General features: G+C 30.4%; 2 protein-coding genes across 2 annotated transcripts; one reads left to right on the top strand and one right to left on the bottom strand.

The window, feature by feature from the left end:
• Positions 1-8,758: 8,758 nt before the first annotated feature.
• LOC139500230 (DNL-type zinc finger protein-like) lies at positions 8,759-9,956 on the bottom strand. The gene is made up of 2 exons (XM_071288970.1): positions 9,505-9,956; positions 8,759-8,846 (listed from the first exon to the last, which is right to left on the bottom strand). Exons 1-2 carry the CDS (start codon positions 9,954-9,956, stop codon positions 8,759-8,761), a joined length of 540 nt encoding a protein of 179 aa, XP_071145071.1.
• A 63-nt stretch (positions 9,957-10,019) lies between these two features.
• Positions 10,020-16,284, top strand: LOC139502203 (ubiquinone biosynthesis protein COQ4 homolog, mitochondrial-like). Its single transcript, XM_071291630.1, has 6 exons — positions 10,020-10,184; positions 12,560-12,700; positions 13,656-13,752; positions 14,243-14,345; positions 14,812-15,035; positions 16,076-16,284. Exons 1-6 carry the CDS (start codon positions 10,070-10,072, stop codon positions 16,230-16,232), a joined length of 837 nt encoding a protein of 278 aa, XP_071147731.1. The 5' UTR covers positions 10,020-10,069; the 3' UTR covers positions 16,233-16,284.
• Positions 16,285-16,718: the final 434 nt, after the last annotated feature.

Genomic DNA, 16,718 nt, shown 5'->3' with positions numbered 1-16,718 from the left:
GAATGAAATAAGTCAACTTCTTTATTACCTTCAACTTTACAGTTCATCGGTGTCAATATAAATTTCCATAGTAAAAAAGTAAACTGACAGAAAATGTTCATGTAATATTGTCTCTGATTTTAAATGTAGTGAAAATGTATTTTCCTAAATTGGTTAACTGTTTGATGTTCTTTAAACTTAAAAGTTCAATAAATTTAAACACACTTGGTCTAGACCAGTAATATTTCTTTATGAATTTTACTCTTAAGTTCCTTATATTTCGGACACACTAAGATGAAATGGAATTCGTCTTCAATACACTGACGGCAATATAGCTGATATATACATTTTCTATGTTGTTACACTGTCTCTAAGGCAATTACACAAAACTAATCGGAGGTATAGTCAGTTATCTTTGAAATAGTTTAAAGAGTTATACAATAAAAATATGCCACTTTAAATGTATTTTTAGCAACTTTGCATTATTTTAATGATATACAATCATGACGTTCCATTAAATACATGCCAAAAAGTGGAAATAAAACCTGCTAAAAGCAAAATATGTAACAAAGTTACTGTACTATATTAATATGCTGTACTGTAAAACATTGTTAAATGTACCATGTAATTAAATATGTGTGCTTTATGTAAAATAACAATGTCATCCAAATTCCATTCAGAATGGACAACCATGTAGCTTTGTACATTAATTGTCAACCGTTTAGGGCTAATTTTGTAATGCCTGTAGTTGAAAGGTTTGGTTGGCTTGCTTGCTTTGTTTATATAAATGTTTCTACAAGCATTGTCATTAAAATTGACATCTTGAATCAATAGATATGCCTGGCTCAACTTGTATACATGATACTTAACCTCAAGCTTATCATCCAATAACATTTAAGTATAATGTTAACAAGCTGAAGCCCCGCCTATGTATCTTATTTCAATGCTGGAGCAAATATTCATACAAACAAAGCAAGCAAACCAACCAAACCATTAACCTACAAGCATTAGAAAATTAGCTCTACTAAACATACATATTACTTCATTCATAATATGCATATTCCATCTTCATACATAGGTGTAAACTCTCCAAATCTCATGTGTGGGTTTTTCCATGTTTATTTCTAAAATTTGATCAAAATTCTGAAGAAAAGTCTAACAAGGGGAGGTAAAAACATACCTCTTTGAATTCGATTTCTTCCAAGTTTACAGCTATTCGACACATTACTGCTGTAATTGTTCATGTATTGTCTGCTTAATACACAAAAAATAGTTCTAGATACCTGATATCTTGATTTTGGTTATTAATATTCAGAAAAGATGAAATTGTTTTGAACATTGATTCTTAGAATTTATTACACGATAGTTTATCTTTAAAAAAAAAAGAGATTTCACAACAAAAAAATCCTAAATGAAGACCTCGCAATTTGAAAGTTAAAAAAAGTTTACATCTATGTTAATTAATCTGTCAAAGGTCAAAGAATTTTTACATAATTATTGGTTTCATGCATGCAACTTGAAATGAAATTAAATGGGACTATTTTGAGAGAAAAGCACTTATTTTGTTATGTAAATTCATAATTTAACTTTTGCAGAATTTGAAAGATATTTTTATTTTTCCATTAAAGAATAGGTCAAGAAGAAATTACTATAAGAATTCATATTTTGTTTTTTTTATAGATTGGTATGAATAGTTTTCAAAATGTGAATTTTGCATCAATGAAAATTCCGAACAAGAATATTTATCTTATAAGTAAAGCAAAATCTTATGATAAAAACTCCAGTGTACCATGTTGCAAAGAAACCAAACTATTTTTTGCCTCAGTGGTTTCATGTATGATAGCTTGTTTATGTAAAACTTCTTTTGACCCATTGATCATACATATTTGACAAAATAATTCATGTCTTTGCTAGCCTTATAAGTGTAAAACACATTTACATGTAAATTGTAAAAAAGCACAATTCCATCTAGTGTATTATTATCACACCCGTTAATTATATTTGCAACATCATATATCACAAAACTTGTATCATGTAAGGCATTTTAAATCTCATTTATGAAAGACTACTGTATTTGGCCATGTATAGTGCGCATCTTTATGGACAAAAAGATTTTATGGAGCTTAATTATGTCTAGTTCACGCAGAATGTGGTATAGCAAGATCTTTAATAGAATAATTAATCAATTTTAATTAAGAGAGCAAATGTATCATCACTAAATCATATTATATGATGTCTCAATAAATTTGTTCAAATTTTTCATCTATATCAAGAAATTTTAAGAATTTTAATGTTGACTTCAGAAGCTTCCAACATTTCTTTTACTTATCTAAATACTTATTTATTAGAAAACATAGGATATGGGATTAAATTAAAATTAAATCTCTCACTTGCTCATTTTTTAATGCTTGGTCGCAGCGTAAGAGATTTAATTTTAATTAGATTGTATTAGACGTAACAAGCAATGATTTGTCACCAAAACTATTATTGTTTTGATCATATTTGATTCAAGTGGCCAATTCCATGTATATTTTTACAGCAATTCTGATCTTTCATTCTGCTCTGATAGATTTGTATGTTGCATTGTTTAAGACCAAAAATCATCTCATAAGGGGTTATGTTCAATGACTATACCCTTAAAAAATTTCTATATTTTTTTGCCATATGAACTATAAATAATATTGTTAAAAAAATTCTTTTCATAAATTATCTCAATAGGAAAAATGATGTCTCAAGCAGAATTACTTTTGTCTAGCTGAAAATATTGCTCAAGTCAACCAGCATGATTCAAATGCCTTTTATTTATCCCAGTTTAACTAAGTCTTTAAATCACTCTAAAGATCTGAATAGAATTTCCCTCATGCAAAAATAGAGGTCAATAGATAAATTATTTATAATGCAAAGTCTTTGTTTTCCATCTGAACACATGGATGCCATATTTTGTCACTTTTATGTGATTTTAACAAGGTATTTTATTTTACCTTGGATAATCTCTCTTTCATGTTTGTAAAATATCTATAGTTTTATTTTTTTGTGATATCTTTTTTAAAAGAAACATTATGATTTACTATAAATTTACAATCTACAGTGTCACTTTAATCAGATAACATTTACAAAAAAGTTACCAAATGTTTTTGGGGAAATAGTAAACAACTTATGTATTTTTTCTTAATCTGTATGTTTAACTTTTAGTGCTCTCTTTTGTGCAATAATTTTTAAATATTTTTGTTTATATTGTCTTTTTTTGTAATTTAACATGCAATAATTTTTAAACTGTATAAATTTTACAAACAAATCAAAATAAAACTAAGTAGGTAGTTCTTTCGAAAGCAATGCAAGTCTGAAGAGGCCATTTTGTAAAAAAAAAGTATGAATACATTAGGATATGTGCGACCTTTGAAAAGTAAGTTGTTGGAGATAAAATTTGAATAGGAATACTATTTATAAGTGAAATTAAACCAGTAAAATTCAGAATTTTGATTTATAAGATTATTTATGAAAAATATTTATACTGCACTCTATACATTTTCAAAACCAATAAATATTGTTAAACTTGTCTTTTTCAGACTTGCATGTTTTACTGACATTTTATATACCGGTACATGTAGCTAACTCCTAATGATATTTTGAGAAAATGAAAATACTCAATAAATTATATTTTTATCATAGGGTTAAGATATTTGTCTACATTATAAATATAGCTTAGAGATTTGTAACTAAGTGTGTGTCTTGTGATCTTTTGGTCTTTTTTTTAAATATTATTATATTAGAATTATCTTAGAATATTTTAAGGCATGTCTGCTATAATGCTTCCTCCTCTATCTACAGCTGAATTTTTCATTCAAAAATTTGCTGACAATGCAACTATCAATATTTGTAAAGTCAAAAAAAAAAAAAATTTTGATTAGTTATTTTTCCATTTTTTTACAAAAAGAAAATGTGAATTCATTTGCAGTCTTTTTTAGAAAAAAAAACCCAAACATCTTCCTCATATGATTCAGATATGAAGATTAACATTATTTAACTTTAAATTTTAACGATTCTATCATGGAACATGAACAAATTGTAATTCTTGTAAAACATATCTCTTTTTTATTCCACTTTAAGTTGATTGCAAAGGTTTTGATTAATTGCCAATTATTTTGAATATTTTTGTTAACTTTTTATGGCCAAAACATTCCATTACCCAAATGAGACCCAACTCTGTTGATTTTTTTTAATCAACCACTGATTAGTATTTTGTCAAAAAAAACAAGTTTGGGCATTAAAATCGGAGATTGATATGGCAAGGTATATAAATTTTATACATTTTCTGTATAGAAATTATGGTTACATATATTCATTCTGCGGTGCAAAGCCTGTATTTGTTTTATTGTACAGATGTAGGATATTATATCGTGTATGTACATTAAGTATATCTAATGGTGGATGTAGGATAAGAAATTTTTATCTTAAATGACCTGACGTCAGCATTGTAATTATTGAAAGATAGAATAGGTGTACATTAGATTTCTTAGAAAGAAAAAGTTAAGCTTTATTGGATGTTGTGACATAAATGAGGGGGATGACATGCTTAAGGGATGAGATATAATGACAGTTAAAAGTTTGATCTCTAAAAAAGAAGGAAAAGTAGTGGAAATTGGGGAAAAAAAGGGGGGTGGGGTGGTTGGCAAATGAATGCCAGCGCGTCATCCCCCTCATAAACTGAGCAGGGACAATGATTTTGTTGACAGTCCTGTATAGACGATTTTTTTTAAGATGCCAAAATTTGGGCATTTGAGGTCACCAAAAACCTACCGGTATTCAATTGACAGTTTAGATGTTGCTTCATTTGAACAGGATCTGCTAAATATCTGAATACAAAATTTTTTCAAAATCAAAATCATAAAAATCATTTATTCCATTTTCATTGCATCAGCCATTATAAATGTTATATTTGTACAAAATAACGGAAACAGGATTATTTCAGGATCTTTACTTAAAATGAGACTTAATATTTTCTTTTAAAAGTAATTTTACTAAAGTGCTTTCTTAATAATTCTTCTGTATTTTCTATTTTGAATTATAATTTTTGTCAGTTTATTTCCTTTTTCAGCTTTTTACATGCTTTAAATCTGAGACTTATAAGATTCCGTAATTTTATTTGAATAATATTGATCCAAAGTTAAAATTTAGAAAAATTACATCATTGGCATCTAATTTGTTCATTATGAACAACTGTAATTTTCCTTTATTTATGTGGCTCCCAGATGGGACCTATGGGAGAAAGAAGGATTTCTACCTTGCCCCTTGATGTCTTATTTAGGACCTGTTAGTACATTTGTGAGGGATTGCTGCCCTTTATAAGTACTTTCTTAGATCAACTGCTTATGGTTGAATAATTAAGTATCTACTAATGAAGGATAGTAATCCTGTCACACTTTTATTTAAACATTTTATTTGTTGGAACGTGACCCTGTGACCTAAGGGGAATACCCTACTGAAGCCCATTTTCTGAATTTTTACTCACTGTTTAAAGAAAAGTTTTAATATTATGAGAAAATGCATTTCCCGAAGTCTCATGGCCTCTTCAGATTAAGCTAGCAGTTTGAAACATGCTTTAATTTTATTGTCTCTTAATTTGCTTTAACAAAGCATTGTTTATGCGTTCAGTTTCATTTGTAGTATTTAGACGCATTATTATTACTTTTGCTATTAATTTTGTTCTGTGAACAGAATATTATTCTATATTTATTGTATTCCTGTCTTTTTGGAGTTTATCCTGAATAATCCTGCATTCTTTTGGAGAGTTATCATACTTTGAATCATGGGATACTAATTGTATGAACTTTAACAGGAAGTGTGTGTTGTTTCATCATCTTTGTCTTTTAAATGTTTGTATTTCAGATATCATATATGTATGTTATTGTTGTCTTTGTATTAATTGTTTATCTACTTAAATAAATTTAAACATTTCCCCACATTTTATCCTTGACTGAAAAATGGTGTACCGGTAAATTAATTTTCAACAAACTGTTTTGACTTAATTTGAAGATCTATTCATTTGATTAACGCTTTGCCATACTCAAGAGATGAAAGTTTTCCACAATACTTAAAAAATAAACAGTGTCCAAAATTAATTTAATAAGAACCACAGTCGTCAAGTAGTCCTGTACCTCCAATCATGTTTTACCCCTTATTTCATATTTCATAAATGGGCTGTGTAATTTTGTTGGCAAACAACTGCAATTCACTGTTCTGCAAATGGTTAAACTCTTCACAACTTTATGGAAGCATTTTTTTTCTAATAAAAGTTGAATTCTTATGATTCTTCTACTGCTGCATTGTCTGAAGTTTTGATTTAAGCTAGCTAGCGTAAGCGTACAGTACATTTATTTTGGTTTGTAGAATTTCCAGTATAGTAAATGCCTTTGGTGTATATCTTCCCCACACAAATTTCATTCAATTAGGAAAGAATCCTAGGGAAAGAAATTACTTGATGAGCTCGAATATTGAATTAATTCAAAGACATATTAAAAAATAACCCATTTTTCAGTCAAGGATTTTGGTGTAGTTTTACAGGATTGATTTTTCCTTTTCACTTATAATACTTGTTGTTTTCACAAATTTTGTGGATTCCACTGGTTTTAAAAGTATTTTGGTGCAATATATATGATCTCGATATGTGTTCAATATATATTTTTTTCCAGATCTCATTTAACTTTATCTGTAAATCTTTAAATATCTGATACCTTGAGGTAGTAAAAAAGGTTTAAAAGTTATAATAAATGTAAAGGGACATACATGAGTTGTACATGTATTAAATTCCCTTTTAAATTTTGGCATTATTATTTAGGTATTATTTAGACTTATTTATTAATTACATGAAATTAAATTGAACATATGATCATTTTTTTAAACAAGATTTATAAAAAATACTTATCATTTACTCTATGTACTTATTTATTTTTGTTTTGATAATAAATGGTGTTTTCATTTCATCAAGTCTTTTTATTTATCTATTGTATATGTGTTATGGATTTGCTCGTTGTTGAAGGCCTTACTGTGACCTATAGTTAATTTCTGTGTCATTTGGTCTTTTGTGGAGAGATGTATCATTGGCTATCATACCACATCTTCTTATATTTATATTGTATTTTAAAGATAGTCAGCTAGATAAGAGCAGAGATGGTATTTGAAAATCTTGTTTGATGAAAATTCAAAGTCAAGTGGCAAATATTACATACATTTTCAGGACAATATATGTGCATATGATATGAACAATCCTTCTTAATACTATACTTTATAAATATGTCCAAAGTAAGTCCAAAGAAAGAAATGTCATCATACCAAACACATAAGATAAGGGCGAAGGTTGGTACCTATCAAAACATTTGAATCTGCTGTATTTGTTTGCACTTGTCTTAAGTCAGGATCTGATGTTCAGTAGGTGTCTCTGGGAGTGTGGTTCATAATAGTTTCTCGTTTCTTGTTTTTTGTAAAGATTAAACCTTTGGTTTTCCTGTTTGAATGATTTTGCACATGTCATTTTTGAGGCCCTTTATAGCTTCCTGCTTTTGGTGTGATCCAAGGCTCCCTGTTTAAGACTGTATTTTACAAATTGTGACTTGGAGGGGAGAAATGTCTCATTGGCACTCAAACCACATCTTCTTATATCTACATAAATCTAAATGCGCCAACCAGTCTTTGCTCCTCCTACTAAACTCATAATGCTAATTAGAGAGGCAGCAAGTTTTGGTTTCGACCAAGCAGAGATTTAACCATCTTCATCCTACAGCACTTGAGAAAATTTGACATTTACCATTCGAACTATGAAAATGAGTTCAAGGTCAGACTAACCCTGCGAGACGACATTTACATCTTACAATTGATCCAAATATTGTTGACCTACTACTTTTAGTATCTAAGACTAAGGACGAAATAGATATGAAAAGATGTGGTATGAATGCTAATGAGACAACTCTCTCATCCAAGTCACAATTTGTAAAGATGAAAACTTAACCTTGATCACTTATCTGAGTTGAGGCCAAGGTCAGATGAGCCCTGTTTACATACAAAAAAAGACCTTGCAAGGATACCATATATCAAAAATAAATAACCTATTTATACTAATAAAAGTGAGAAATGCCCATCATAAAAAAACTACTGAAAATTGAAAAAGAGTTGAAAGAAAATGGACATATGCCAGACAGAAACATTGTAACATAAATATATGGTATCATTCTACAAGATATGAATCATTCAGCTCTTTTACCTTTTTGAGATATAAAGCTTTGTATAATATTTTATTCACTAGCCTAGCCGCAATGCCAAATACCAAATTAGCATTCTTATGTCCAATTCTCAGACTTGCGTTCAGGCAAGACAATACCTGGAGATAAACAATCCATATATATGTGTGCATGTGGTGCAGGAATGTTAATACATAAAAATGGAAAATTCATAATGGGATAAACAGTCAAGTTTTACTTGTCCTAGTACATGTTGCAGATATTTGACCTCTTAGTATATATTTTCATTTTTATTAAACTTGTGTATGGATTAGGAATATGATTATAATACACAGGGATACTCTTGGATTACACTCTGTCTCCATGTGCGGATTTTTTTTAGTGTTGATGACCCAGCAGTTTTCTTCTCATTGGTTGGTTGTTGTAGCTTTGACACATTCGCTGTTTCCATACTCAATTTTAGAGATGTACTGATCAAAACATATTTGTTTAAAAACAATTTTATTTATTTCCAAACATATATACACAATTAAGAATCATTATTTTTATTAGTTTTTTGGAATCAGTTCCATTCCACCATCAAGCACAACTTTCTTCACAGTTTCTCCTTTTTCAGCCAAAATTTCTTCAATAGTCCTTTAAAAGAATTAAAGCACAATTTTAATTAATTGCTTATATCAGGTGAAAGCCAGCATGGCCAGTTAATAGGACTTGAAGCAATAGACAAGAAAATGCATAACATTATATTTGAAAGAACATCTGTAACTACAGTATATTAGATAAGATATCTTTCTATTTGGATGTATGTGCAAGGATCAGGGGTTGACTAAACTAAACTATGTGTCCCCATTCAAATGCATTACTAGTTAAAAGAAAGAAAAGGGGGGTCCATCACCCAGACCCCCTGGATCCGTCACTGGCATATACATGTAGGTATTTTTATAAAGAGTAGTCTTAATCTTTATTTCATGTTGATGTTTATTTTTTTTTAATATTTTGTGGGGGTTTCATTCTGAACTGTTATTGTTAACTGGTTAAGTGAGAATCCTGTATCCCGCTTCTTGTTGCCATAATACATGTAATAGCGCATGTGATTTCCAGTGTTCTGCCATACTTTGTTTCCCATTTTCACGCTTAATTATTGGACTTAATTCAAGTATCACGCTTAAAAAAAATGGGCCAATCCTGCTTCACACTTAGACCCCTTTTGAGAATGGGCCATGCACTGAAACAGAGACATATATACACATGTATATATGTCTCTGACTGAAAGTAATAATAAAAAATGTTTTACCTTCCTTTGAAATCTTGAAACCAGCCAAGATGATCAGCAATCAAGTGATTACTTTTACATTCTTTACAAGTGACAATAACAACCCCCTTTTCATAAGCTTGTTTAGAAAATGTTTCTTGGTTTTTTGTTCCACAAACTTTACATTTGTAAGCCATGAGCAGTGTTCCTTTAATTTTTCCTAGTGTCTGATTTGATTGTGTTTGTCCTTCATCATCTTGTTCACTACTGTAATATCTCGGTGAACACAATATCCTATTAGGGAAAAAGTATCCAATATATCTGCCATCTACCAATTGTTTTTTGAAGGTGTTGCTACCTTGCAAACTTGTTTGAATACCACTTTTCAAACTAAAAGTTCTTAAAATTATGTTGCATTTGTTGTTACACATATAAGTTGTCCGATTTGCCTCCTTAATAGCTGCATTTCTTAAGAATATTCTTACAGGATTCATAATTAGTGTACTTTCATTTTAATATTTAGCCAAAAACACATGCAACATCCGGTTCTATGAGCATGCGCGGAATGTACAGACATACAAAGCGAAAGTAGAAAAAGGGAACAAAAATGACATCTAGCTTGACATTTACAAGGTGTAGGGTTTTACAGAAGTTGACACAACGAAGCTGTCGACTTGTTAGTCAGACATGTAGTATTGGAACATCAAGCAATCATGCGCCAGGTACTTTAAAACTACTTTTCATTACAAAAACGTGAAAATCTGAAAATTGATTTTCAACCAAAATAATTAAAGGTTACTTCAGTGTAAACAAAGCATAAGTGAGGCCCCTCATGGGGGGGGGGGGGGTCCTAGTAATCACATAATCACCATTTTTTTGCCAATATAATCACATAATCATTAAATATTTGCTTATCTTTAGTAATCAAATAATCATTAAGGTTCATCATAAGGAATTGAAAAATATGGCCGTGTTTACACCTCCAAAATTACTATGAGTACAGACAAACTGGTACATCCAGGAAAGTTTTAAGGCATGGCAGGAACTAGATATATAAAAGTTATATGAAGTCTACGTTTCAGAAAATTAAAAACTTACCTGGATTTTGATGTTCATTTTTTTCCAGTCTGCAGAAGATAGCAAAATAAACAAACACCCGAGTTTCATTTGATACGGTCCACTCAGTTACACAGTTTAAACCTGTTAAATAACCTATTGTTTACAGGTGTCTATTGTCCATCTATTGTCCATTTAAATCAATACTACTCACAACATTGATTATATGAGGGGAGCTTCTCAATCGTTTTCACTACTTAGTTAATTTTTGAACCTTCTGCAGGAACGAAAAAAAATGAATAGCAAAATCTAGAAAAGTTTATAATTTTCTGAAACATAAAATGCATTTAAAATTTATATATCTAGTTCCTGCCATCCCTTAAAAATGTTGCAGGTGTATAGGTTAGTCTGTACTCAGAGTAAAATTCGGGGTGTAAATACGGCCATTTTAGCCAAAAGGTTATGATGAACCTTAACTAAAAATACAGTCCTAGGTAATCAAATAATCATGAAATATTTGGCTTAATAATCAAATAATCATTAAAAAAACGGCCAAGTAATCACATAATCAAAAACCCCATGAGGGCCCTCATAAGTTGAAGCTGTATATTTTCTCTTTCACAATTTTTCTGAAAATTTTGGTTATAGAGATTAAAAGCATGTAATGTGTATTCCTATGCATACTGTTAAGTATGTGAATAAGACCGCAGGAGTTTGAAATCCTATCAATAAGGGAGCTACCATTTGATTTTTATGGGGGGGCTAGGATGAAAATTTTTGACCTGCATTTTTTTTTATTTGTAATCTCTGTCCTGCCTTTTTATTTTTCACTCTAATCGGTCCTGCCTTCTTTTTTTTTAGTTTATCGTGACTTTTTTTACCTAAATTGTCGTTCCCCCCCCCTAAAAATCAAATGGTAGCTTCCTAAGGGGGTAAAAATATAACAAACTCGACTATCACAGTAGAGCTTCTCTTGCTCTCTTTTCGAATGAAGCTCTACTGTGATAGTGGAGTTTCTTATATTTTTACCCCCTTTATATTGATAGGATTTCAAACTCGTCCTGTGATGAGACCTTTGGTTTTGCGCAGAACTAAAAATAAAAATTTCTGTATAAATATTTTCTTACCATCAGTGTCATCAGCATCCTGCAATTATTTCAAAATCTCATTTTTCTAAGAACCATTCAGGGTTGGAACGCTGTTCCTCCTTGTGTTGTATCAGCTGCATCAGTCAAGGCCTTAAAGCCTTGATAACAAAGCTGAACTAAACTAGTTTGATTCCCGGCCCCGGGATGAAAATTTCAGGGAATGAATTTTCAGCTCTCCCTTGTCACCATTTGCAAGTATGGTCTTGAGGATACGAAGATATTCCATCGGGAGATGAAGATAAATGGCTAGACTGTGATAAGAGAGAGCCACATCTCTTGCACATTAAAGACAACATTGAAGATTTCGAAAAAAGAGCAGGCTAATGCCTCTACAAGGCAGCACTTGCACCCGCAATGTGGAAAGGGATTAATATAAGTTGCAAAACTTGTTTTTTCAGTCCACTATAAATAAATATGTTTAAACTAGTGAACTAAATTTTAAAAAAATTAAGAGGAAGGGGAGGCATGTTCAGTAACACACACGCTTCAGTTATTCCCTATATAAGCAACCAAATTTTTTTCCAAAAAGGGGCCTGGCCCCCCCTAATTCCGCCTCTGACATCACAACATAGAAAGACACACTATAAAATATCATTTGAAATGGCTTGATCAACTCAATCTAAAAGACATATTAACGCAAGTGAACATTACAGTGTCTGAACGAATAAATTTGATCTATGACACAATGTAAATACAAAACCAATATAATAAGAGGTGAATAAATAAAGGCAACAAAAGTATAACACTGTGAGACACTGTAAATATAAGTAATTTTAAATGATAATACCAAAATCTAGTCATATATATATTTTCTTTTACAGCCATTTGTACTTTCTTTTAAATTAGCAGTATCTACTTTTAGTCTTTTTTCATTTGGCATTTGTCAATTGTAGAAGAGGAACAAGAACCTGACGAAGAAAGAGCCCTGCAGTATGATGATCTTTATCCTGGACACATCCCTACCACATTATTCCAGAAAGTTTTATTATCAGCTGGATCAGCAGCAATGTCTTTATATGATCCGAGAAGAGATGGTAAGAAAAGTGCCATTGGTTAGGTAAAAAAAAACTAGTAAAATTTCAGCCTGCCTTTTCACCATTCCAGTAGTCAGCACTTCTGTGTGGACTTGAATTATCATTGATAATCAGATATGGTCATATCTATTAATTAAATGTTTACAAAACTTTTGAATTTTTGAAATACTAATAAGGCTTTTCTACCTCAGGAATAGATTACCTTAGCGGTTTTTGGCAAAACTTTTAGGAATTTTGGCCCTCAATGCTCTTCAACTTTGTATTTTATTTGGTTTTAACCTTTTTGGATTTGAGCGTCACTGATTAGTCTTATTAGACAAAATGCACATCTGGCGTAAATACAAAATTTAATACTCGGGTATGTATGATGAGTTTATTCTATAGATAGTTTTTATCCCTCCAGACCCCAAAAAGATGAATGATTTTCTCATAGATTTTCCAACCTACTTTAAGTTTGAGCTCCAACTATACAGTGACATTTTTGAGGATTTATTTAAGTTTGTTCTCATACCAACATCATGAACATATCACTCAGTAAAATTTTAATTTTAATCTTTTCTATCAAATGCATACCTCTAATATCTAAAACTCTTATAACGGAGAAAAAACTCAGAATTGTTTTAAACTCCTCATTGTTAATATGTATGTTAGAAAGACAGCAATGCTCTCTTCGTGCTCACCAAAACACTGAAAGTGCTGTTGGAACATGAAACATCAATTTTTGTTTGTTAATTTATTTGTTAATTTATTTGTTAATATATTTGTTAATTTATTTGTTAATTTATTAGTTAATTTATTTATAATTCATCTATTGTGATAAGTACTGTGTTTAATGGTGGTGTTACACCTTATTTAAAATAGGGGATTTGTGCAAAAACATCAAATAGATTGATCTGATTATCAAATAGATATAATCTGTAGTTATTTCTAAAACTAATGTTAAATGTCATTTCAGATATGATATCCACTCTAGGGGAGACCACAGGATATTTTGCTCTAAAGAAAATGAAACAGAAAATGTTGGAAGATCCTGTTGGCAGAAAAATTATTGAGTAAGGGTCTAACAAATATCGATAATTTTAACAAAAAATATGCCATGTTTGATTGATGGTGTTAAATGCCACTTTTAGTAATATTGGATAAATTCTGAGGCCACTTTTTTTTTGGTTGAGGAAGCCAGGGTGCCAGGAGAGACGTAATCAACCGTCAACTGCTTACTGAATTTTTCTCATTGTTCATGGCTGTATCTTGACCTATACTATAGCAGTTAAATTTTATGTCATTTGGTGTGTTGTTTCATTGGCTATCATACCACAACTTCTTATTTTTATATTCAGCAGAAAACTTGAAAGCGTTGTTGAATGCAACTGCCACTACACATCCATTATGTATCAGAGTTTGCAAACCAATATGAGATATATACATGAAAAAATCTAGGGAAAAAAATAATAAATAAAAGAGTGAACACAAAATATAGAGATTGGTAGACATGTTAATCACTTTATTAGAGTTTTATTTGCTTTTTATACAAATATATTTCAGGGAAGAGCCAGAAATTAATACTTCAACATTATCTATAGATTACTTAGGTAGTTTACCAGAGGAAACTTTTGGTAAAAAATACTGGAATTTTCTCAGTAAAAATGTAAGTAATAACATTTTACATTTTGACCTAAACTCCTATCTCTCAAATAATTTCCAGTCAAAAATAGTTCTGAATGTCTTATTTTATCTGAAATATGTTCTGATCTCTGTGCAGACAGTTAAGACTAGGCCTCGGGTCAATACAAATTTTGAGTACAATTATGGTGCTTACACTCAGAATGGAACCAATGAAAATACTGGATTTGGTGTGTCTAGCACAGACTTTGTTCTTGAGTACCAAGTTTATTGTTAGGATAGAGAGCCTAGGTCAGTCATTTCTTCGTAAAAATAACATCTAATTTCAAGATGACTTAATGATTTTGTCAAGCAATATATAAAATACACACAAAAAAATAGTGATTTTATCAAAAGATAGCATTTTGCATGCCTCTTTAATATCTTAATCAAGGAAGATTTAAGAATCCAACTTGAAATGCTAACTATAAAAAGAAATATTTTTATTTTAGGGTTTCTCCCCGGATGCAAGACTTCCTGTACATTTTGTAGATGATCCAGAATTGAAATATGTTATGTTACGATATAGACAGACACATGATTTATTTCACTCTGTACTGGGAATGCCTCCTCATATGTTAGGAGAAGTAGCAGTGAAATGGGTGGAAGCTATTCAAACAGGACTGCCCATGTGTGCACTAGGAGCATTTTTTGGACCTTTAAGATTAGGTCCTGTGTAAGTTAACTATTATATAATAATAATTTAATAAACATTATATCCAAAGCATTTTTACAAAGAATTCCGCTGTTGCTAGGGGCTGTCTTAAATTTGCAGAGAGCTAAGAGTTTTTTTGCTATGTGTAGAGGTCTCACTGTGACTTTGAGATGAAGAACAGCAATAAAAGTGCTTTTCCATTGCTTTTGTGTAAAAGGTGATTTCTGGACGGTCAATTAATAACAAGTCCATTTCATCTTAGTGTAGGGTTTTTTATTCAACAATGATGTAATCATATAATTATTATAAACCCTACAAAATATAACAAGATACATATTAAACACATTAATCTAAAAATACTATATCATACTGTGTTACAGTTATTATAACATTACTGCAGATCAACATAATATCAGAACATTGAATGTTTATAGTTTTTATACAATATCTATACACAAGGTGACATGGCATCCCTGATGATAATTAACACTTGCAAATATTTACTCATCGTTCACATAAAATCATCAGCTTTGACAATTTAACATACTACTATAATGTCAAGATCATATAACACTATTTCCATTTACTAAATAGATATATGTAAATCCATATTCTACAAATAGCCATAGCATATATATCAATGGTAGATAACTCTATATCATATCAAATGTATGTCTATTTACTGATTTTGTGTTGTAGATGGATACCCAATATGTTTAGTTTTTCTAGTATAGACAAGTGTTTTGATAAAAGTAACACTGTATATCAAAACACCTCGAATATAGATTGTTATGAATTAAATACTATTCATTTATTAAGGAAATGCTTGATTTGAAATGAATTATTAGCAAGATACGCTCACTCAAACTTTTATATGGTATGGTTAAGCCATGTTTAAGGGGTAACAAACAAAATAACGTCCTTAATAAAAAAAATTATTTCAAACAAATCAAACATTTTTTGTTATATTTATAACATGTATAATATTAAATTCTTTAGTATACAAAATGTGTACATAATCTATGAACCTATAACTTCTAGCATTGTTTTTGCCATTTCAGAAATAAACAACAATATTTGAGCACATACTTATCCTGGGCCATCAGATGTGGAACTAATTCCAAGTTTTTAATGGCTGTATATTGGGAGAAACACTGGGAACAAAATCTGACAGACTTACGAAATGAACTAAATATCGAACCAGCTCCTTTACTATAAAAAAAACAAATAAAAATTTAGTGCCATTAAATTTATTTACATGTATTGTTATGTTTAAACGATATATGTGTAATGGGTCTACTTTGTTCTTTAATCCATCAGGTCTTATTATTTGTCTTCATTCCATCAACTTATTATTTGTGTTAACAATTCTCATTGATTAGTTACTTGAACTGATCTGTATCGTATTTTATATCGTATAAGAATATGACGTAATTATAGATTATCTTTGATGAAGTGAGAAAATTAATCGAGTTGAAATGACCAATGATAATCTGTTTATCTCTTTTTTACCTATGACGATGTTGTCAATTTCATTAGCAACACCACATACCTCCTTAGTTCCTAGCGATAATTTTCCATCTCAAGCGAGTAGCATGATATGAAAAATTGTCTCAAAAAAAGATCAAAGGAAAAATGCACAAAATAGCAATAAAATATGAAGATACGGTATGATTGCTAATGAGACATCTCTCCACCAGAGAC

Source organism: Mytilus edulis, chromosome 13 (genome assembly GCF_963676685.1).
Source record: "Mytilus edulis chromosome 13, xbMytEdul2.2, whole genome shotgun sequence".
Classification (NCBI taxonomy): domain Eukaryota; kingdom Metazoa; phylum Mollusca; class Bivalvia; order Mytilida; family Mytilidae; genus Mytilus; species Mytilus edulis.
This window is presented reverse-complemented; position numbering and strand designations above follow the sequence as displayed.

Excerpts from the sequence above, each read along its gene's own strand:
- LOC139500230 (XM_071288970.1), bottom strand. The coding sequence starts at position 9,956 with ATGAATCCTGTAAGAATATTCTTAAGAAATGCAGCTATTAAGGAGGCA. Across the intron at positions 8,847-9,504 it reads TTTCAAGATTTCAAAGGAAG|GACTATTGAAGAAATTTTGG; the intron begins GTAAAACATTTT and ends ATTCTTTTAAAG.
- LOC139502203 (XM_071291630.1), top strand. The coding sequence starts at position 10,070 with ATGACATCTAGCTTGACATTTACAAGGTGTAGGGTTTTACAGAAGTTG. Across the intron at positions 12,701-13,655 it reads ATATGATCCGAGAAGAGATG|ATATGATATCCACTCTAGGG; the intron begins GTAAGAAAAGTG and ends ATGTCATTTCAG. Across the intron at positions 14,346-14,811 it reads GGAATTTTCTCAGTAAAAAT|GGTTTCTCCCCGGATGCAAG; the intron begins GTAAGTAATAAC and ends TTTTTATTTTAG.